General features: G+C 40.2%; 1 protein-coding gene across 10 annotated transcripts in view; it reads right to left on the bottom strand.

The window, feature by feature from the left end:
- The window catches only part of DCX (doublecortin), a 117,557-nt gene that overhangs the window by 34,411 nt on the left and 58,025 nt on the right, over nt 1-25,121 (bottom strand). For 5 of the 10 annotated variants that reach the window (XM_063660026.1, XM_063660023.1, XM_063660024.1 and 2 more), the window contains exons 4-5: nt 4,831-4,933; nt 2,673-2,795 (exon numbers count right to left, since the gene is read on the bottom strand). In XM_063660026.1, the coding sequence (XP_063516096.1) occupies nt 2,673-2,795; nt 4,831-4,933 (226 nt within the window). Of the gene's footprint in view, nt 1-2,657; nt 2,796-4,830; nt 4,934-25,121 lie in introns of all 10 variants that reach the window. The other 5 variants (XM_063660025.1, XM_063660020.1, XM_063660021.1 and 2 more) reach the window with 1 other exon arrangement.

The raw sequence follows: 25,121 nt of genomic DNA on the forward strand, positions 1-25,121 counted from the left end.
GAGCTGATCTTGCCTGCCAAAGCCTGGGTTGGGATCTATTATACTGTAACTCCCTTCAATTTGACAAATATTCATTGAGTTCTAATATATTCATGTTATATCTCTGATATCTTAGAGTCAGTGAGGTGCATATTTTGTAGAAGGGAAATTCTGTAGGTGGCATTCTGGAGATCAGTGATTTGACATATATTGAAACTGTGTAGTTATAGGTAGTTGTGTTCATGTGTGCTGGGTAATCAATTGGATGCAGTCTGCAAAGAGGATCTATTTACTTCAAGCTGATACCACCTGAGAATTTCTAACTGATGGGTTATATGGTAGTTTAAAAACAGATATACAAATTCTTCAACACTCTTTCCTTTAATAAATAGAGTCTGGTTCCTCTCTCTTTGAATGTAGGTTGGACTTAGTGACTGCTTCCAATGAATATAATAAAGGAGAAGTGACAGTGTTGGCTACGGAGACTAGATCACAAAAGGCAATACATCTTGTTCTTTATTCATTCTCTTGGATCACAAACTAAGGTAGGAGATCTTGCCAACAGCCATATTGTAAGTGGATCCTACAGCCCCAGGTGAGCCTTCAGATGACTGCAGCCCCTACTAATATTTTAATGATACCCACATGAGAGACTCTGAGCCAGAACCACCTAGATAAAACACTCTAGAATTTCTTGCCCACCAAAACTGTGAGATAAAAAAAAAATGCCTTTTTTTTTAAGCCACTAAGTTTTGGGGTAATGAATTTGTCTCACAGCAAGATACAAGTAATACAGGTTAGAAATCCCAGAAATAGCTACTGCTGTTTCTGAGAAATGATTAGCTAAGCAATTATTGCCAGACTTTATTAATATTGACCAAGTGTTTTAAAGTGTATTTTTGCAAGTCTGCTTAAGAACTGTCCAATTTTATTCTCAGCCCAAGTTTTAAAACCTAGGTCTTTGTAGTTTCAGCAATATAAATTTGCTTAGATATAGATTTATGTGCTCTTCTGTACATTTGAACAAGATAGCATCAAGGCACATGTATTTTTTATTTCTTCAGCAAACATTATCTAAATGCTTGATTGGTCTCTAGCACCCTGTTGGGTAAAATAGGTACTGTTGTGCATCTATTTATTCACAAATATTACTGGAGCATCTACTAGGGGCCAGGCACTATGCTGTGCACTGATGATATGAAAATGAACCTACCACATTACCTTTGAGGGGCTCAGCATTTAATTGGGCAAGTAGACAGGTAAACACATACTTGACAACACAGTGTGGTGAATATTACCCCAAAGATATGAATGGCATGCTATGGTATTGCAGAGACTGGAACAATTATCTCTACGTGAGGTATTGAAGGATGAATAGTTTTCAAGCAAAAAAGGCTGATGAGTTAGAGGGATGGCATTCCAGGTATGGGGGAACAGGTAGTGCAAAGACATGGAAGTACTAAAAGCCTGGGCTGCCTTTTCATACTTTAATTTCCTCAACCCAAGAATAAAGAGATGGCTGGTAATATGCATGCTCCTGGCAGTGTGATGCAGGAAGTACAGGCTATTCATCTTGGCACAAGCATTTCATAGCCATCAGGCTACTCATGATGCCCCAAACTGAAGGGCCGTTTTGTTTTCCCAAGGCTCTCAGACTGCAAGAATTCTCATGATAAACTCTGAGCCTTGGGATGACAAATGTATAAGTATTTTGGACCATATAGTTTCCTTAGTGTGAAGAACCTCAAGTTGTGCATAAATCTAAGCTTCTGAACTTGGACTTCTAAGGCCTTTTATTTTTGATATTTTTTATAAAAGAATGGAAGACATTGCCTCTTAGATCAGTGTCACTCAAACTGTGGGTCCAAGACAAGATAGGGTTCACATCAGAATGCAAATCAACATACTGCTGCCTTCATCAATAAAATCAGGCTCTGAAAAAAAGTCAGCTGAGCTAAATGGTTTGCTTAATGGCATAGTTTATTTACATTTGGCACAAGCTCCTAATCTTGCCACAGACTGACTGGTAACAAATGGTTCATGGATTGGCAGTGATCAATAGACCACATGTTTTAGATAACTCACTATCCACTAAATAAAATCTTCTATGGCAAATCTCTTTGTTTTCTTTTAGAACCTGGTATGTGCTTTACTTTCCGGTTGTGAGGTTTATACAATTTATCTTGTCCACCTATATATATGGCATATATATGTAGTGTACTTGTTTCCCTTTTTGTTTTGGCTTCTAATTACTTCAGAGTCAAATTTGAAGCTCAAGTGAGTCAACTATGTTGACACTTTGGGGTGTTGTTTTTTATATTCTTTTTCTTGATTCTGATTTTTAATTTCAGGTTTATGGTTAACTTGATTATTCCATTGAATATGTTTTTGCCACATGATGTTGAAGATGATGAAAATGATGACAACCATGAAAATAAGCATTACAGCAAGCATAGACAACGGGCCAGGCTTCTGGTTTGCATCCATTTGAGTGGAATAATGGTTGTAGCTGTGCCTCCATGACTCCAAACAAGTTTTACTGTTTTAGTCCCTGAATTGATAGAATAGGGTTTCATGGAGACACAGTGGTGTTCATGAGGAACTGATTCCTCTGCATGCAGAGAGTATTGTCCTCCATAAATGAAGTCAGCGTGCACAGTTAGGAAAAGAGCACTCACCGTCTTGGTCGTTACCTGAGTCAGCTGGAGACTTGCTTCGGCGCATAGGACCAGGGCTCTTGGCTGAAGTCTTCTGAGGTGTTGGGGATGCCTTTGGGCCAGCTGTGGCTGATGGGTTTCCCTTCATGACTCGGCATTCTGGGGCAAAAGGACACAGACAGCTTAGTAGAGGATAAAACAGGCTCAGCATGTTATCAGCCTCTGGAAACCGAAATAACCACCACAGGCCAAAGGACCTAAATGGGTCAGGATTACAATGTGGTCCTTATTATTAGTAGGAGCCATGGTTCTGGGGAGGGAGGCATTAGGGAAACCTTCAAAAGCCACCTGGGCTAAGCTAGGTGTTTAAGCCCCTGAATTATGAAAACAAGGGCAAGAGTCCACAAACAGGTCAAGTACGCAATTAAATAGTCAATTCAATCATTTATGGACAAGCTAGCTATGTCTCAGAATAGCACCTATTGATATAACGTTTAATTAATTTCCCTGAATTAGAGATTAACAGCTCAGAGGTTACAGCTACACAGATGAAACATCCATTGAGTAATTTGAAGGAGAGGTAAGGAGCTACCACTTACTATTACATGCCACACGTTATAATAGTCACATGATGGATATCATGTCACTTTATATAAATAAGTACTATGACCACCACCATCTTGCATTTATCAAGTTTTTTTCGATTTCCCATGTATGTTATTGCCATCCCTTATGGGAAGTTAATGAATAAATGGGCCCCAGTGACTCTGTCACTAAAAACTTAAGAAAGCTTGCTGGTGTGTGGGAGAGTCTGCCAAACGTTCTTGTATTTGCCCAAGCCTCAGTCTGACACCTTTGGAACACCCTTTCTATGCAGGTCGCTCAGCATCCCCTTCTATGGTCATTTTGGGCACTAATAGTGCTAATTTATTAGAAGGATTATTATTCTCATTTTGCTGATGAGAGTACAAAAAACTTAACCCCCTTGCCTAGGGCCACAAAACAAGAAATTAGTAAAATAAGGTCTAAAAGTCAAGTCTCCTGAGTTCCAGTTTAGTGCTCTTTCTACTACAGTTTTCCCAACCTTGTGCTGTGATGCACAAAGGGGAGTCAAACAGCAGAGTAGAGGATATAGTCTTTCCTTTCCTTTAAACACTTTCTTGTTGCCTCCTACTTAAAGGTGCATTGAAATATAAATTAAACAGAAAGATTAGAGGAGCTTTTCTGGTAAATTGAATATTTTAGGAAACTGAGTTAAGCAGAAAGCCCCTTTTTGTTTGTTTCACTTCTTGTTTTGGTTGGTGACCTTTAGTGATCACTGTCCAGAGCTGAAGATACAGAAGGTATAGGAAATTGGACATAACCTGAGGTTTGTTTAGCTATTCTACAGTCATTGCCTCTTCCTAAAGGGAACACAGCAGAAATGCCACCTCTTACAGGGTTCTTGTCACTTGAGTTGTTTATAAAGTCTATATTAGCAAAATTCCCTTTGATTTTTTTCACTTTGCTTCTCCTAAATGGGAAATATGCTCTGAATGTATCTTTCCATCAGCATCACATTCTACCCTTGTTGCTGCGTGAGCTAATTAATCTTTAAAGTAACCTAATTAACCAGGTTGTTTGAGTCCAACCTGGAGCTTGGACTCAAACAAAGGGAGATGGGAAGACAATTAGATCCTTCTTATTATTAACAACCCTCTGTAATCCTGAATCACAAGGCAGACGAATGCGGCAGCAAGTCTGATGGTGTGAAAAGGGTTTGACACTAAGAATACTGTGGAAAAATCTCTCTAAATTGGAACCATAATCATGAGCTAAATAGCTGGAGGACATTGAATGGAGAAAAAAAGGATATGTATAATATCCAAGTTCTGACTGAAAATATTCCTTCCTGTGGTCTGATTGTGCCTGTTATCCCATGTGACACAATATATGGTTCAAGAAATATGGTCACTATTGGGGCAGATAGTGAGTTTTATTGAGTTTGGAGCCTGGGACTCTGGGACATCCAGTCAGTCTTTCAGTCTTACATGGGTCATGACCCATGTATCCAAATATACAGGAGAAAGACTAACATTATAAGCCCTTGAAGGATCATGCATGGATGTTTTCCATGCCATACAAACCCATGGAAATCCTAAAGGATAGAAGGGGAGAGAACAATGGAGCAATAAAACCCAGTGGTTATGCTTACCATTTTCATCCAGAGAAAAATCATCCTGAGCATAGCGAAATTTTTCAGGACCACAGGCAATAAACACATCATCATCACCAAAGAAATCATGGAGACAGGTTACCTATGGAGAAAGCAGAAACAGTGATTGTATATGATGGTCTTGTGACAATGAACCTCACACTACATTGACAAGGAGAAAAGCTTCCCATCTAGGCCATCATCTTCAGCTCCCAGGAGTTTTCTTTTTCTTAAAACACGTACCACATTCATAGTCTGAATCATGACCCCTAGTGAGGGATGATACACTGAGTACCATTGTCTATCCATGTTTCATGTATGGTACTTTCAATTGCATCAAGAGTAAGACTGAGACCATGTCCAAATGGAATACCCTTTTCTGAAGAAAAGTCAACCAGCAGATGGTCCTACAAATGTCACCTTTTCTCAGAGCCTCAAAGACAGGAAGCTCCTGGCCCAACTCTAGGGCGAGGGACTGGGCCAAGGAAGATGAGAAAAATCTTCTGCAGCCTGACTGTAGCTGACCCAGAAGTGGAAATGTGCTGCTTCATCTGAATGAGTTCTAAAAGAAGGACATCATTTCTTAACTGCTTTAGACACACAAAAATTGAACTTTTGCTAAAGCTGGCCGAGAACCTGGTAGTGGCCCAGAATACCATTTCTTCCTGTGAAACCAGAAGAGGAAAACTTCATCATGAGCAATGGGTCCCAATAGGTCTGAGTTTCTGCTGGTAGAGCCATGTTCCCAGGACCCTCATGCCTGCTAGCATCCTAAGCATTACTGCTTCTCCACAACAGACAGACAGTCTCCCCAATCCCCTTTCTGCACAAAGAGATGAGGGTCCCTGGGAAAGTATACTGCTCCCTGCAGCCTCCCCACTTCTCGGCTTTCCTAATTACATCTGATAATTAGTCCAGCACATCAGGGAAACCCCTGGAGGAACCATAGAGTCAAAACATGCTTATCCCACCTCTTAGTTTGAAAGTGTTCAAAGCCTCTAATTGTTCTAAGTTTCCCATTCAAGCTGCCAGCAATGGCTTTCCAAAGGCATGGTGCTCACAAACTAACAACAGCTTGCTGGGTGCAGAGAGCAATATGTTACATTAGAAAAATATTTATATTAATAACATCACTCCCACCCAAGGTTAACTCAATCCCTGTTTTCCCAGCCAAAATGATGGCAAGCCTTACACAAAAGGAGATATACTTAAAGATTATCCCCATTGTGTCAGCCTCCCAATCATCCAAGAGATGCCCAGAGAAGAGAAGGCGACTTGAAGGACTGCAGGGTCACTCTCATTAAGCCTCTTTCCAGTCCTGGGTCTTGACCTCATCAAATTGGCCAACACCTTTCTTCAGCCCACTTGTCCTTCATCTATTCATTTCATGATCACAGAATGACAATCAGAGCTACCAACTAATTGAATGCTTACTCTGTGACAGGCACTCTGGTAAGTACTTCCAAATCTGTCATCTCATTTTACCCTCACAAGAAACTCTAGAAGTCAGTATTTATTGTCATTACTATTTTAGGCTTGAGAAAACTGTGACCCAGAGACAATAAATAAGTTTTCCAGGTGGAGATCAATGAAGCCAAATAAACACAGATCTATCTAACTTCAAAGCCTGTCCTTTTAACCACTTGGCAATACAAAGCACTTACATATAGATCAGTCACTGGGGAGACAAATATGAATAAGACTCAGGCCATGACTTCATGGAGCTCACAGTCTGATGAGGTGAGATACATTGAAATAGAGCATTTCAATTTAGTGTCATGAGTGCTAGGATGGGAGTATCTGTTGGTGCTGTGAAAGCTATTGATTACCATGTCCAAATGACCCCAGTCACTGGTTAGCACTGTTAGTCCAATAGGCATCCTGCATATTGTCCTAGTAGTGGATCCAATGACAGAGGCTACATGGTTTGAGCTTAGCTGCAGACCTCCTACCAATATCTTGGACCTTGGCTCAATAAAACACAGAGCCCTTAACTCTGATATACCAAATATCTGTGAACTATTTACCTGCCACCACATCCTTGACCCTGAAGATCTCTGCCATATCTTCCTATTTGAGGCTGCCTTTGACCCGGACTAGCTGACTTCATTTTTAGTCATGAGTCAGGAATACCTCACCCGTGAGTGTCCCTCTGTTAGTAGTCTCAAGGATTTAGCACTTTGTTTCAAGACCTGCCTGTATTTTCATGAGGACTCACTTAGTTCTCCCTATTGGATCACAGGTTTCTGAATCTAACAGCCAAATTTATACCTTCCTCTATATCTTCCTGTGGTTCCTTGTAGAGAGCTTATCACATAGTGAAAATTTACTTAGGGCTGTTTCTGCCTCAGCTGCATGCAAAGAAGGTAAGAAACAGGAACATTCAGGGGCTTTGTAAGGATATACAAAGACAGAAAAGTAGGAATAAGAAAGATGAAATCAATTGCGGCAGACAACGGAGATTAGCATTTAGAGACTTTAAAAGGCAACACAAATATACAAATTTAGGAACAAGAAAGTAGAAATAATGTGAATTCAGAAACTATTCTTCACATAACTATGCTAATTAGTTTGAAAACAAATGAAATGGATGATTTTTAAAGAAAAGTCTAGGCCGGGTGCAGTGGCTTAGGCCTGTAATCCCAGCACTTTGGGAGGCCAAGGCAGGTGGATCATGATGTCAGGAGATCGAGACCATCCTGGCCAACAAGGTGAAACTCCGTCTTTACTAAAATACAAAAAACTAGTCCGGCGTGGTGGTGCACACCTGTAATCCCAGCTACTGGGAGGGGTGGGGCGCGGGGGAGCTGAGGCAGGAGAATCGCTCGAACCTGGGAGGCGGAGATTGCAGTGAGCCGAGATCACACTACTGCACTCCAGCCCGGCAACAGAGAGAGACTCCGAAAAAAAGAAAAAAGAGAAAGAAAGAAAAGAAAAGTCTCAATAATCAAATTAGTTCAAAAAGAAATAGAAAATTGAAACTAGCTAATAGCTGTAAAAAAAATTTAGTAAATGCTTCAAACAGCAGCCTTCCCTGCGAAGTCACCAGAGCATTCATTTTGGAGGTATTTGTGGAAATTGCTTCCTAAGAATAAAACCTAAAAGCTCCAAAGCAGCCATCTCAGACACATGCCATGATATCCTATTATAGGACAATAATGTCTTACATATTGCTCTAGGGGTTGCTGTTACAATGATCCACCCTCCTCCAACCACAAGCCTCTCCACCCGCACCCAGGCTTTGGGAAAAGCCTTTGGATAACCCCTCTTTGGGGGAGCTTCTAAGAAAGGCAAAGTCCCCTATGCTTCTGACAGACTCACAGTGGTGTAGCTGGCTTCAAGCACAATCATGCTACAATCCAGCTGTTCAGCATCAGATGTCTTTGTGTGATCCCATTCCATATTTTACTGGCTCCCAAATGCAGACAAATGCACTTTGTGCATGTGGATACCCAGCTTTCCTAAATGTCTTAGCTATTGAGACACAGCAGCCCCGCATCTTTGTTACAGGGTTGGGAAAACAGAATGCTCTCCTTCTTAAATAAGAGGAACTCAAAGCACAGAGAGTCGAAGTGTCCCAAGGATACACAGCTGGCTCATGGCAGAGTTGGGACTAGCATTCAGGTGTTCTGCTTCAATTCAGGACAAAATAACTCAATTGCCTGAAAGAACATATTATCCTAAAGCACTGACTTCAAAGGCATATCTACAGCCTAGACAGGAAAATCTATATTTGTCCTAATCAATGCCTGCTGTGCATTAGAACATCTTACTGGATTGAAAAAATAATCTTCTTTAAGGATATGTTTAATCTATGGACAACACAACTCCTATTCATTACTGTAACAATAACCAAGTATATGGTGGAGAAGGAGGACAAGGAGAGGGAGAGGGAGAAGGAGGAAGAAAAGAAAGAGGAAGAAGAAGGAAAAGAAGGAGGAGGAGGAGAAGAAGAATGGAATATAAGAAATAATTCTCAAATGAAACTCACACTCACTTAACACCTGCTTTTTAAAATTCCATGGAGGTAATGTGATACAAAGTCCACCTTAACTAACATTACACATGTATGATTTTCCAAGTTAGTTTTTTGAGATATAATTTCCATTACAAGGGGGCAACAGAAATAGTAAATATAATAATCATCATAATATCACTTACAGCATTACAGCATCCTCAGGGATCAAAGGTCTTACTGACATCAGCTTCAGTATGAATCATACTTGGATTTTTAAGTCAGGGAAGAGAACACAAAGGCATGACACCTACCATTATAATTAATCAACTTCCAGCACAAAATCAATAAAATCAACTCACATTAACATTGAACCATTAACTCAATGCTCTTCCTTTGGAAAAAAAAAAAACAAAACAGTACGTGTTGGGGGAAGGGAAGCCAGCTTAGTTGTGCATTAGCATGAATGATAGATTATATGGATAGTCCAGTGGCTTAAATGTCAAAGTACATATGGGGAAATGGAGACAACAGATCACTGTGTCAGAGAAGTTTGAGTCTATTAGCTGCAAATAGTAACTTCACTGTGTGACTTGATTTAAGCTTGATTAGATTCTCCATCCACATATTACAGATACTGACAGTTCATTTTTGAACATGCCTGGTTCTAGTAGATTCTACATTTCACTTACCTAACTATTCAGAAGTAAATGTTTTCTCGAGAAGTAAGGTCTTGCTCACATTATCTATGATGCTCACTTTTAACTTGTAAAATATTTTCTTCAAAAGTTCAATTCTACTAATATTGATACATTAAGCACTTACTAGGGCAAATGAACTCTGTAAGAGATACAGAAATGTGTAATAAAGGGCCGTGTCTTCAAAGAGTTGACAACATAATAAGCAAGTCAGGATTACACAAATAATTGGAATACAAGGCAGACTGTTGTTAGCACTATTATAAAGATGCAAAGAGCAAGGGATGCACAGAAGACAAAGAGAACAATTCTAATTATGAACTGGGGAAGGCTTCAAGGAGAAAAACTGAGTCTTGAAGGATAAGTGGGATATAGGTTGATGGAGGTATTCCAGGCAGAGGTGATTGCAAAACAAAGGTAGGTACCTTTTTCTTAACAGCCCTAGGAAGAGTTGCATGCTGTTGACTACAGTAAGGCATTCTGATTTTCCAAAGCTGTGCACAGCACAATTGCTTAGACTCACCTGCCAACCTTCTGCACAGGCAAAACATAGGGTTGTCTGTTGGTGGAATTCAGGGTGAAGAGGAGGGCAGAGAGTGTCAATGAGGAGGAGTGGCCGGAGTGGTAAAGAAGAGGGAAACACTGTGGCAAGGAACACAAACCACACTGATTTTTCAGTCTTGCCAACAGTGTGCCTTGCCTATCAAGAATGGCAGGGAAATTTTGCAAAATGAGTCAATAAAATCTCAGTAAACATAACAGATGAGGCTTTTTCTAAATGTTACTGCTACTCGTATTTTGGAACATTTCCCACCTACCAGCCCTGGACCAGCTCCAGTCAGAGGTTGACACAGAGTTGGCTTGGTGAACTGCAGCAACCTTTTGGAAACAACCTTGACTTTTTTTTTTTTTTCACAGATCTCTTTATTCAATGCCCTGAACTTCCCTAAAATCTGTGCTGAAATAATAACAATGGCACTTACACGTGTATGGTATTTTTACTGTTTTTGAAACACTTCCACATTTATGGTATTTTATGTTTTCTTTCATACTTGTAATTCTCCTCTCAACTCAATCCAATCAGGCTTCCATTCCCATTGCTCCACCAAGGCTGCTCTTGTTAAGGCCAAGAATGTTCCATGTTGTCAAATCCAATGGTCCTTCTCTGGCCTCATCTTACTCAACCCATCAGCAACACTGGATATAAGTTGATCGAGTTCTTTTCCCTAAATACTTTTCCTTCTTTGCTTCTGTGAGATCACCATCTTCTGAATTTCCTTCTGCTTCAATCTCTTTTGCTAGATTCTTTTCCTTTTTTAGACTTCCAGTATTTGAAAGCCCCAGTGCTCAGGTCTTACATCTCTTTTATTTTTTATTTACATATTTTTACTAGGTGATCATATCCAGTTCCAAGTCTTTATACACTGCTATGGTGTCAGTGTTTGTCCCCTCCAAAACTTATGTTGAAACTTACTCCCCAATGTGGCATTATTGAAAGGTGGGGATTTTTAGAGATGATTGGGTCATGAAAGCTCTGGATGAATGGGTTAATGGATTAATGAGTTATCATGGGAGAACTGGTGCCTTTATAAGAAGAGAAAGTGAGACCTGAGCTAGCATGTTCAGTCCCCTTGCCATGTGATGCCCTATACCACCTCGGAACTCTACAGAAAGTCCCTACCAGCAAGAAGGCCCTCACCAGATTTGGCCCCTTGACCTTGAACTTCACAGCCTCCAGGACTGTAAGAAATAAATTATGTTTCTTTATAAATTACCCAGCTTCAGGTAATCTGTTATAAGCAACAGACAATTAACTAAGACACATACCATATATATACTGGATACTCACACATTGATATCTCCAGGTCCTTCTTACCCCTGTACTCTAGACATGTATATCCATCCAACTGCCTGTTCAATATCTCCACTTGCTTGTCTGATAGGCATCCCATGTTTAATATGCCCAAGACTAAACTGTTATTTCTTTCCTCCATATTTTACTTCCCTTCAGCTTTCCTTATCTTAAAGAAAAGGCGCAATCCACACAATCACCCAAACCAGAAACCTGAGAGTCGTTTTTCATTAGGAGCCACTTTTCTCCCTCTCCCTGGTCACGGTACTAGTCTAAAATACACTACAATGTAGTCTCATAACTGTTCTCTAGGCAGCATGCCTTCACCATGCCCCACAAATACCTATTCTGTTTTGCATAAAGCAGTCAGAGTAGTATTTTACAATTTTAATCAGGAATATCACTCTTCTGTTTAAAACCCTTGAAAGCCTGCCCATCACTGATAGAATAAAATCCAAACATTTCAGCTCCCTGAGTGGGGGAAGGGCAGCATTCATCTCTATAGCTCCAGGCCACACTTTTCCCCTGCTAGAGCCAGGGAGCTGTACTGCTTAGTCCCAAGACATGTCCCCAACAGCCCAGCACACTGGCTGTGGCAGACTGTGGCCAGAGTGGCCTCTTCAGGCCTGACCCTGACTCATCCTTCCTCACTGGGTGGGGATTCCCTGCAGGAAGTTTATTAACTCTAGTCAGAGGCTCAGGGGCAGAACTCTGATCTCCGTGGGCCTGAACCTGTAGGGGTAAGTGTGGCTGCAGTCTCTGTAGACCAGCAGACTTAGCCTTTCTTCCCGGTAGTTCTGAGGAATCAGGGCAGCCCAGATGAGTGGGTTTTCCCCCACTGAGGCACACCCCTTCCACCAAGGGACAAAGTGCTTCATTAAATGGGTCCTGTTCCCCATGCCACCCGACTGAATAAGACCCTTCAACAGGGGTTGTCAGACAAACTCATACAGGTGCAATCCTACCGGCATCAGGTTGGTGCCCCTCGAGGTCAGAGATACCAGAAGAAGGAAGACACCCATCTTTGCTGTTCTCCAGCCTCCTTGAGTGACATCTCTAGGCATGGAGTGAACCAGATGAATAGGGCCTGAAGTGAACCCCCAGCAAACCACAGCCACCCTACAGAAGAGGGACCTGACCATTAAAAGAAAAACAAACAAACAGAAAGCAACAACAACGCATCAACAACAACCAAAGAGCCCCCACAAAAACCCCATGCAAAGGTCAGCAGCCTCAAAGATTGAAACTAGACAAACTCATGAAGATGAGAAAGAATCAATGAAAAAATGCTGAAAACCCAAAAGCCCAGAGTACCTCTTCCCCAAATGATCTCAATGTCTCTTCAAGGGCACAGAATTAGAAGGAGGATGAGATGGACGAATTGAGAGAAGTAGGCTTCAGAAGATGGGTAATGAAAAAACTATGCTGAGCTAAAGGAACATGTTCTAACCCAATGCAAAGAAGGTAAGAACCTTGATTAAAGGTTGGAGGAGCTGCTAACTAGAATAGCCAGTTTAGACAGAAACATAAATGACCTCATGGAGCTGAAAAACACAGCATGAGAACTTCATGAAGCATACACAAGTATTAATAGCCAACTCGACCAAGCAGAAGAAAGGATATCAGAGTTTGAAGACCACCTTACTGAAATAAGGCATGCAGAAAATATTAGAAGAAAAGGAATGAAAAGGAATGAACAAACCCTCCAAGAAATATGGGACTTTGCAAAAAGACTGAACCTACGATTGATTGCAGTACATAAAGGAGACAGGGAGAATGGAAACAAGCCAAAAAACACACTTCAGGGTATTATCCAGGAGAACTTCCCCAACCTAGCAAGACAGGCCAATATGCAAATTCAGGAAATACAGAGAACACCACTAAGATACCCCATGAGAAGATCAACCCCAAGACACATAATCATCAGATTCTCCAAGGTCTAAATGAAGGAAAAAATGTTAAGGGCAGCCAGAGAGAAAGGCCAGGTCACCTACAGAGGGAAACCCATCAGACTAACAGCAGACTTCTCAGCAGAAACTCTACAAGCCAGAAGAGATTGGGGGCCAATATCTAACATTCTTAAAAAAAGGAATTTTCCACCGAGAATTTCACATCCAGTCAAACTAAGCTTCATAAGCAAAGGAGAAATAAAATCTTTTCCAGACAAACAGATGCCGAGGGATTTCATTACCACTAGGCCTGCCTTGAAAGAGCTCCTGAAAAAGCACTAAATATGGAAGGGAAAAACTGGTACCAGCCACTGCAAAAACACACCAAAATATAAAAACCAATGACACTATGAAGAAACTGCATCAAATAGTGTGCAAAATAACCAGATAGTATCATTATGACATGATCAGATTAACAGATATCAATACTAACCTTACATTTAAATGGACTAAATGCCCCAATGAAAACACACAGACTGGAAAATTGAATAAAGAGTCAAGACCTATTGGTGTGCTATATTCAGGAGATGCATGTCATGTGCAAAGACACACACCAGCTCAAAATAAAGGGATGGAGGAAAATTTACCAAGCAAATGGAAAGCAAAAAAAAAAAAAAAAAAAAAAAGCAGGGATTGCAATCCCAGTCTCTGACAAAACAGACTTTAAACCAACAAAGATCAAAAAAAGACAAAGAAGGATGTTACATAATTGTAAAGGGAACAATTCAACAAGAAGGGCTAACTATTTTATATATATATATATATCCATCCAATACAGGAGAATCCATATTCAAAAAACAAGTTCTTAGAGGCCTACAAAGAGACTTAGACTCCCACACAATAATAGTGGGAGACTTTAACACCCCACTGTCAATATTAGACATATCAATGAGACAGAAAATTAACAAGGATATTCCAGACTTTAACTCAGCTTTGGATCAAGTGGACCTAAAAGACATCTACAGAACTCTCCACCCCAAATCAAGAGAATACACATTTTTCTCAGCACCACATGGCACTTATTCTAAAATCGACCACATAATTGGAAGTAAAACACTCCTCAGCAAAAGCAAAAGAACTGAAATCCTAACAAACGGTCTCTCAGACCACAGTTCAATCAAATTAGAGCTCAAGATTAAGAAACTCACTCAAAACCACATGATTACATGGAAATTGAACAAACTTCTCCTGAATGACTCCTGGTTAAATAATGAAATTAAGGCAGAAATCAAGAAGTTCTTTGAAATCAAAGAGAACAAAGAGACAACGTACCAGAATCCCTGGGACACAGCTAAAGCAGTGTTAAGAGGGAAATTGATAGCACTAAATGCCCACATCAGAAACCTAGAAAGATATCAAATTGACAACCTAACATCACAATTAAAAGAGCTAGAGAGGCAAGAGCAAACTAATCCAAAAGCTAGCAGAAGACAAGAAATAACTAAGATGAGAGCAGAACTGAAGGAGATAAGCACACAAACTCCCCCCTCCCCCGCCAAAATCAATGAATCCAGGAGCTGCGTTTTTTAAAAAAAAATTAACAAAATAGATAGACTGCTAGCTAACCTAATAAAAAGAAAAGAGAGAAGAACCAAATACACACAATAAAAATGATAAAGGGGATATCACCACTGACCTCACAGAAATACAGACTACCATCAGAGAATACTATAAACACCTCTATGCAAATAAACTAGAAAATCTAGAAGAAATGGATAAATTCTTGGACACATACACCCTTGCAAGACTAAACCAGGAAGAAATTGAGTCCCTGAATGGACCAATAACAAGTTCTGAAATTGAGTCAGTAATTAATAGCCTACCAACCAAAAAAAAAAAAAAAAAAAAAAAAAGCCCAGGACCAGAGAGATTCACAGCCAAATTCTACAAGAGGTACAAAGACAAGCTGGTGCCATTATTTCTGAAACTATTCCAAACGACTGAAAAGGAGGGACTCCTCCTTACCTCATTTCATGAAGCTAGCATCATCCTGATACCAAAACCAGGAAGAAACACAACAAAAAATAGAAAATTTCAGGCCAATATCCCTGATGAACATAGATGCAAAAATTTTCAATGAAATACTGGCAGGCTGGGCACGGTGGCTCACACTTGTAATCTCAGCACTTTGGGAGGCTAAGGTGGTCAGATCACCTAAGGTCAGGAGTTTGAGACCAGGCTGGCCAATGTGGTGAAACCCCGTCTCTACTAAAAATACAAAAACGAGCTGGGCATGGTGGTGGGCACCTGTAGTTCCAGCTACTCAGGAGTCTGAGGCAGGAGAATGGCTTGAATCTGGGAGGCAGAGGTTGCAGTGAGTGGAGATCGCGCCACTACACTCCAACCTGGGCGACAGAACAAGACTCCATCTCAAAAAAAATTTAAAAACTGGCGAACCGAATCAAGCAGCAAATCAAAAAAACTTATCCACCATGAACAAGTCAGCTTCATCCTGGGATGCAAGGCTGGTTGAACATACGCAAATCAATAAACATAATCCATCACATAAACAGAACCAAAGACAAAAACCACGTGATTATCTCAATAGATGCAGAAAAGGCTTTGATAAAATTCAACATTCCTTCATGTTAAAATCTCTCAATAAACTAGGTATTGATGGAACATATCTCAAAATAGTAAAAACAATTTATAACAAACCCACAGCCAATATCATATTAAATGGGCAAAAGCTAGAAGCATTTCTTTTGAAAACTGGTACAATACAAGGATGCCCTCTCTTACCATTCCTATTCATCATAGTATTAGAAGTTCTGGCCAGGGCAATCAGGCAAGAGAAATAAATAAAGGGTATTCAAGTAGGAAGAGAGGAAGTAAAATTGTATCTGTTTGCAGACGACATGATTTTACATTTAGAAAACCCCATCATCTCAGCCCCAAAACTCCTTAAACTAACAAGCAATTTCAGCAAAATCTCAGGATACAAAATCAATGTGCAAAAATCACAAGCGTTGCTTTACATCAACAATAGACAAGCAGAGAACAAAATCATGAATGAACTCCCACTCACAATCACTACAAAAAAGGAATAAAATACCTAGGAATACAGCTAACAAGGAATATGAAGGACCTCTTCAAGGAGAACTACAAACCACTGCTCAAGGAAATAAGAGAGGACACAAACAAATGGAAAAACATTCCATACTCATGGATAGGAAAAATCAATATCATGAAAATGGCCATACTGCCCAAAGTAATTTATATATTCAGTGCTATTCCCATCAAACTACCACTGACATTCTTCACAGAATTAGAAAAAAAAGCTTTAAATTTCATATGGACTCAAAGAAGACCCTGTATAGCCAAGACAATCTTAAGCAAAAGAACAAAGCTGGAGGCATCACGCTACTTGACTTCAAACTATACTAAAAGGCTACAGTAATCAAAACAGCACGTTACTGGTACCAAAACAGTCATATAGACTGATGGAACAAAACAGCAACCTCAGAAATAACACCACACATCTACAACCATCTGATCTTCGACAAACCTGACAAAAACAAGCAATGGGGAAAGCATCTCCTATTCAATAAATGGTGCTGGGAAAAACTGGCTAGTCATATGCAGAAAACTGAAACTGGACCCCTTCCTTATATTTTACACAAAAATTAACTCAATATGGATTAAAAACTTAAATGTAAAACCCAAAACCATAAGAACCCTAGAAGAAAACCTAGGCAATACCATTCAGGACATAGGCACGGACAAAGACTTCATGACAAAAACGCCAAAAGCAATTGCAACAAAAGCCAAAAATGACAAATAGGTTCTAATTAAACTAAAGAGCTTCTGCACAGCAAAAGAAACTATTATCAGAGTGAACAGGCAACCTACAGAATGGGAGAAAATTTTTGCAATGTACCCAGCTGACAAAGGTCTAATATTCAGAATTTACAAGGAACTTAAACAAAATTTGCAAGAAAAAAACAAACAACCCCATGAAAAAGAGGGCAAAGGATATGAACAGACTTCTCAAAATAAGAGATTTACATGGCCAACAAACATAGGAAAAAAAGCTCAACATCACTGATCATTAGAGAAATGCAAATCAAAACCACAATGAGATACTCTCTCATGCCAGTCATGTGTCTTTATAGTAGAATGATTTATAATCCTTTGGGTATATACCCAGTAATGGGATTGCTGGGTCAAATGGTATTTCTAGTTCTAGATCCCTGAGGAATCGCCATACTGTCTTCCACAATGGTTGAACTAATTTACATTCCCACCAACAGTGTAAAAGCGTTCCTATTTCTCCACAGCCTTGCCAGCATCTATTGTTTCTTGACTTTTTAATAATCACCATTCTAACTGATGTGAGATAGCAACTCGTTGTGGTTTTGATTTGCATTACTCTAATGATCAGTGATGTTGAGCTTTTTTTCTTATGTTTGCTGGCCACATAATGTCTTATTTTGAGAAGTCTGTTCATATCCCTTGCCCACTTTTTCATGGGGTTTTTTTTCTTGTAAATTTGTTTAAGTTTCTTGTAATTCTGGATATTAGACCTTTGTCAGATGGGTACATTGCAAAATTTTTCTCCCATTCTGTAGGTTGCCTGTTCACTCTGATGATAGCTTCTTTTGCTGTGCAGAAGCTCTTTAGTTTAATTAGAACACATTTGTCAATTTTGGCTTTTGTGTCCAATCTGGAATGTTTCATAGACTGTCAGAGCTAGAAGAGACAACAGATGAAATGGATAAACAAAATGTGGTATATCCATACAATGGAATATTATTCAGCTACAAAAAAGAATGCAGTTCTGATATATGTTACAACATGGACTTTGAAAACATTATGTTAAGTGAAATAACCAGACAGAAAAGGACAAAGATTGTGTGATTCCACTTGTATGAAATATCTAGAAGAGACAAATTCATAGGATCAAAGACTAGATTAGAAGTTGCCAGCAGCTAGTGGGAGGAAGGAATAAGAAGTCATTGCTTAATGGTAACAGTTGGTTGTCATGTTAAAGGTTTAAAAAGTTCTAGAACTAGATACTGATCGAACAATACTGTGAATGTAACTAAAGCCACTGAATTGTACACATAAAATTATTAAAATTAATTGCACACATTAAAATGGCAAAATTTATGTTATACATATTTGACCAAATTAAAAACATTAATAATATAATATACTCAAACCATTGAATTATACACTTTAAATGGGTGAATTATATATTATGTGAATAATATAACAATAAAACTGTTAAAAAAAGAAATGTAAAAAAGATTATTAAAATTTATTCAGAATTTACTTACATTGTAGCCAAAAGGCCTTTTAAAATACTTATTCTGACATATTACAGTAACAGAAGTCAAATTTCACCTATGTGGAGATGTCTTACCTATTGCCCAATATATACTGGAACCACCACCACCATAAGAATCTAGGCTCCACAAGAGTGGAGACCTCATCTGTTTGTTCACCATTCTATCCCTACTAAGTTAAAGTACAAAAAAACACATATTTAAAAATTATTATTAGTAGTAGTAACAAGCAAGAGTAAGAAGAATCTAAAACCCATAATTAAATCTTAGTTTGATAATTAAGGATATTGCAATATAATAAGGTTATCTCTGGACTACTAGTGATCACTGTCTTCTGCATCTTATGGAAGAGTAAATCATAAAAGATGAAACTGACTTGCTTACTTAATTCTTGATCTTTTTGTTTTCTGATTGTTTGCCTAAAAACAACACAATGTCAACCCCCTTCCTAGCTAAAATCCATTTCTTTGAGTGCCTGGATCATTACATGATGAATTTTGTCCTTTCTCCCTCTTTCACCCATCAAAGCATTCATTTCTTGAAGACACCGATTTCCTTTGGCTTGCCTTGTGGGGCTTAGCTACAGAGCATGACCCATCACAGGGCCTTAAGAAAAAGTGTTGACTAGCTGATTGTGAAGGGAAAAATTGATATTCTTTTCCTATTATCTGTATCATTTTCTGGGAATTCCCAGCCCCTGTGCAGCTAGTTTACCTATTCCTATAGCAAGTCATATTGAAACTGACTCCCATCTGATCCTCCAGCCACTAGATCTGACTGAATTGCTCTCCACTCTTCCCTGGTGAAGAGTGGCTGGTCCTCAGAAGCTCTTTACATTGGTCTTTTGTCTGTAAAGTGCCATGATAAACTTTTCGAATAGATCGTGTTCTGTCAGCTCATTTTTCCACTGATCTTCTTAGCCCCATAGCCAATGGTGACTCTCCTCTCCCCATTCTAGAACTTCCCACAGGCAACCCAGTTATATTAAATCTGGGCTGTCAGATCTCAGCTGAGATATTGGTCTTCAAATTTATTGTTTTCAACTTTTAAAATAGTTTATCTTTGAATGGTGAAGCGCCATAATGATCCTACACAGCTTTTGCTGTTTTACATGTGTCAGGTGCCCTTATCTTCATTACCTCATTTGGTTAATTGGTCTCATTTTTAATAAATGAAATGTCAAGGTCCATGAAGGTTCAGTGACCTGTACAAGGTCACATTGCTGGTTAATGTGCTGATACTAGAACTCAAGATTGTCTAATTTATTCTGATACTATAGGTACCTAAGGTATACTGCAAAGGCATTTCCTAGACAGGGGAGACCCAGGTAAGGAAAAACAGCAGGAGACTCTGAGTAGCATGAAAATACCAGTGGTGTGGGAAAGACGGGCACAGAGGCGAGATAGGAAGGAATAAGACTTTCTACCCTATTTTACCTGGAGCTAGTGGCGATTTAATAACCTGAGCTAGGCAATACAAGCCTGATTGGAAGGCTGGCAGCCCCTCAGTGCTCAAGGGTGTTCTTTCCTTATTTTGTCTTTGCCATTTTTCCAAGAGTCTGTGTCAGCTCCCACTGGGGGCCTCTCAAGGATGAGAACAGCTGCAGAGGCGCTGGAGTTGGGCTGTTGAGTACATGCCCAGGACTGACACCTGCCCTTCCACAAGACCCTGGGGACAAATTGGCTCAGAGAAACAGAGACGAGACAGAACTCCATTCATCAGAAAGAACTGGGGTGGAAAAACCCTGCTTGATCCCTTGGCACCATTAAGCCCTAAGGTTGGCTCTGGGCCCCATACAACTCTAGGTTCTGTTTAGTAAGGTCAATTAAAATAAGAGAGTGTGCTCGTAGGGCCCATTATGGTTATCTGTTGCATTTAACAGTTTCCTGGTGTCTGCTACACACAAAGCATGAGGGGTATGTTTCTTTTGAACCACGTAGGGGAAGGAAAGGTTTGTTAAAAAAAAAAAAGAAAAGAAAAGAAAAGAAAGTTATTGTCTACCTGCATTCTAGGTTACAACTTGACACTGGCTCACTGCTTTCTCTCTGGGTCTGTTTCTTCTGCTGTAAGGAGAAGGTGCTGATCTAGAGCCTTTTCAGATCTATGTCTTTTTTGTGTCACAAGCCCTTTAGAGAATTTGATGAAAGCTGTGGGTCTTCTCCCTAGAAAAATTGCATATATGCCCATAGATAGCTAGTTTTCCACATAGTTTAGGGGGGCTAAGGATTCCTTTGAAGCTTGTCTATAGATCCCAAATTAAGAGTCTCTAGACTAGTTGATTTCTGAGGTCTCTTCTAGCTCTGACAGTCTATGAAACATTCCAGGTTGGACACAGTTAATGAGCAGTGACACCCGGGCCAGAATGCTGGCAGCTGTCGTGGAATCCCAGAGGCTTAACTGTACCCCCCTTCCCAGGCTTCCTGAGACTCCAGTCCAAAGGAAGCAAAAGGATATAAGCTCATTCTCTGCAAACTGAGTCCAAGGGAAGCAAAGGAGTGCAAACTGATTTACGGCAAACCAAAGATTAGAGTGTGCATCAGACCCATTGCCTTCCAGGTTGCTAGAATTTAGGAAGGATGCTAACTTTTCAGGAGAGTGTAGGCATGAGAATCATGACCTCTAAATGTTCCTTAGTGGTTGGTTGAGGACAGGAAAAAAAGCATGACTGCCCAGTTGGTAAGGGACATACAGCTTGATTATAAATATTCTGAAATTGTTACTTAGGAGCTAACCTCAACATGGCTGGACAGAATACTAATGACCATAAACATACTGAATTTCCTTAAATAATATCCCCTACTCTGTAAGTGTATATTTTGCTATGCAAGAAGAAGTTTAGGAGAGAAGAAAGAACGAGTTCTCATGGGTACATCAACCATCAGTCAGGGTACCAGTAGGAAATACATGACACTCCTAGAGTGGATACATTGAGTGTAGTTTACTAAAGGGGATTGATTACAAAAGTATGGGCAGGGTATAGAAGAACCACAGAGGGCACTGTAGAATTTTGGGAATAGTAATAGTGAAATTCATTATCACTCTTAGTCCTGAAGGAGAGAGGGGAGGTATCAGGAACCAGAACTCAGAAGGAAGGAGAGAGAATGACAATTACATATAGAGAACACTCTGATAAGAGCTATGACCTTCAGTCAAGGAATGCCCAGCAACCTCTCAGGCAGAGTGCCTGGAAATAGATAGCCTAATCTCATGTTTCTCCTTGTTAGTGCTCCCCATTGGCTAAATACAACTGGAATCCAAAGAAACAGGGGAGCTTGTTGATGAGAGTCAGCTTCCCAGGACACAGAGCAGGGTGGAATAGAGTAGAGAGTAGAAAGGAGATCTGGAGGGGAAGTCCTGGAGAGTAGATCTGCCGCTGTAAGCAAAAGGAAGGAGCTGTTGTTATAGCCTAGAATATAGGAAATGTGTGAATAGTGATTAAGCAATAATAATAATACCATTTTGCATTTGTAAAAGCCTTTATGCATTTTGTGCTTCAGTCACCCCATTGTCTCTTCTGAACCATATAGTTACCATGTAGGCAAACAGGTAGTTTATTTTATGGATAACGAAACTGAGGGTCAACCAAGTTTAGGTGAGGGTCAACCAAGTTTAGGTCATTTGCAAAGACCAAATGTCCACAAAAAAAGGACATGGACTAGAACTTGGGTTTGAGCTCCTGGTCTAGGACAATTTCCACTATATCATGTTATCTCTTCTGTACCCTGTCTTAGTCCACAGAGCTATTCTGATAGTTCTTCAGCGATCTCCTGCTTCTTCTGACACACAGTCAATTCCACCACAAGAGCAATGATAAGAGGGAAAATTATGTACACTTCTTCCTCTCATTTTTAGGAAAGGGTCAGTGTATTAGTCCATTCTCACACTGCTAATAAAGACATACTCGAGACTGGGCAATTATAAAAGAAAGAGGTTTAACTGACTCACAGCTTCACATTGCTGGGGAGGCCTTACAATCATGGTGGAAGGCAAGGATGAGCAAGTTACATGGTGGCAGAGAAGAGGGAATGAGAACCAAGGGAAAGGGGTTTCCCCCTTATAAAACAATCAGATCTTGTGAGACTTATTCACTACCATGAGAACAGTATGGAGGAAACCGCCCCCATGATTCAATTATCTCCCACTGAGTCCCTTCCACAACACGTGGGAATTATGGGAGCTACAATTCAAGATGGGATTTGGGTGAGGACACAGCCAAACCATACCAGTCAGTATGTGGGCTCATGAGGGAAGAAGCTGAGTAGGAAGATAGGTAAGAGGATACAGTATTCTTTGCACTCACTATTTTCCGGAACAGAGGTTCCTAGACCCAGTTTTTGCCAAACGACTTTAGTCAAGATTCCCTATCCTGTCTCCCTCTTCTCTCTTCTGGCCTCTGGGTGTTCCACCTTATCAACTATATACGTCCAGTGTAACAGATATGATTGAATGGAAGTAGGGAAATAAATGAAAATGAAGAAATGACAAGCTCAAGGTAAACAATAAGAAAACAGAAACAATATATCTTTTAGAATTCAACTGCAAAAAGTAAAAAGTATTTACACATTTGTTCCAGTTAGCATGTAAACCATCTATTAAGTGCTCAGAAATTAAAACCATGGGCAGATTCACCACTGAGTTTGCAATTAGATGGAATTTGGGGAAAATTCTAAGTGTTCAATGTTATTAGGAATTGCAACAGTCTAATGGAAGTGATGAGCCAGGCACTAGATATGAAAAAGCATTTGGGAAGTATGAGATTGCAGATGCCTATAGCTGCTACCTTAGCTTCCCTGGTTGGGAGATAATTTAGTAAATACAGAAGGCTCAAGGCCAATAAGCTTTCAGAATTCACAGCTTCTGTCACTCAGACTGGAGTGCACCGGTGCGATCATATCTCACTGCGACCTCTGCCTCCTGGGCTCAAGCCATCCTCCCTACTTCAGCCTCCTGTATAGCTGGGACTACAGGTGCAAGCCACGAGGCCAGGCTAATTTTTGTATTTTTTGTAGAAATGGGATTTCGCTATGTTGCCCAGGCTGGTCTGGAACTCCTGGGCTCATGCAATCCTCCTGCTTCAGCCTCTCAAAGTGTGGGGATTACAGGAGGGAGCCACTGTGCCTGGCCTGCAATGGTTCTTAACCAGGGGTGACTTGCCTCCCTCCAATAACCTCCTCCCAGAAAATATTGGACAATATCTGGAGACATTTTTGGTTGTAACAATTCGGAGGAGGGGTGCCACTGACATCTAAGACATAGAGGCCTGGAATGCTGCTAAATGTCCTACAATGCACAGGACAGCTCCCTACAACGCACAGGACAGCTCCCTACAACAAAGAATTATCTGGGCCAGAATGTCAATAGTGCCAGGGTTGAGAAGCCCTGTCTAGGGCATTTGATGACTGTCAAGATATTTACCTTAGCCCTGGCTATTATACTCTTCACTCACCACCTCTGACGATGGCTTTCTTGCTTGCACCTATGAATCCCAGGCTGACCACTCCAAGAACCAGCTCCATCTCAGCAGGCTTCTGGGCTAAGGCAGAATTTATCTCATTTCCCAGGGTGTTGCTGCTGTTACTATTGTTCATTGCTATTTAGTTTTTGACCCTTGGCCTTGCGTTAACCCTAATAGAAGCTTATTTCCTAGTTCCTAACTGTTGTATGGTTAATGACTCAGCCTGCCTAGACCTCTGGTTTTTGCAAGCTGTTCTAGTCCTGGCATCCTTCCCAGGCTCTGAGGGCCAACTTCATCTATAGTTTCAGTACAACACTGCTCTACTCATTTCATTAGGGAACACCAAATAGGGTTTGGGCTGGCAATTACACTAGATCTGCTGCCTTTTGAATCTGTGAGAAAGGCGCCAGCCCCAGGGAAGAAACAACTCAATGAACTATCAGCTAGCACAAGAGTTGCTCCTCCTGTGACTGTCAGTGAAAGCTGAGGCAGACAGACAGACAGAGAGAGAGAGAGAGAGAAAGAGAGAGAGAGAAAGGATGTAATGCCTTCTATGTAACAAATTTCAGAAGACTTTTGTGTCAACTGGTTTAAGTAGAGGTAGAAAGATGTCCTACACAATGGTGTTTTAGAGCCAATTAAGCATCAACTCTGTATTGAAGAAGGAAAAAAAGGAGAGTAAATTGAAACCCCAAAGTTGAGATAATGTCTGGTTTGGTCATTTCTCAAGTGTCAGCTTCACATGCCTAGAAAGGAGTATAAAGGAGGAATTTGGAACAACAACAAAAAGTATGACCATGAAGGCAGTAGAACTAACTGCTGTTTTTCAAACAAATCTCTATCCCTGAATTTTGAGACTTAGGTAGTATTGTAGAAAGGGACTGGCTTCTAGTCCTTTTTCAGTCACGCAATTCTGTGTGATCATAGACTTAAACGGTGTGCGCCTCAGGTTCCTGACCTGAAAAATGGAGTGAATACTACTTTGAGTGCTTCATAATTTTTTTAAATTTTAGAACAAGAAATAGTGCATATAAAATGCTTCAAAAATCATTAGTGCTATATGAATACAGATTATAATTACACATCACAAA

The sequence above is a fragment of the Pongo pygmaeus genome, chromosome X (genome assembly GCF_028885625.2).
Source record: "Pongo pygmaeus isolate AG05252 chromosome X, NHGRI_mPonPyg2-v2.0_pri, whole genome shotgun sequence".
In the NCBI taxonomy this organism is placed as follows: domain Eukaryota; kingdom Metazoa; phylum Chordata; class Mammalia; order Primates; family Hominidae; genus Pongo; species Pongo pygmaeus.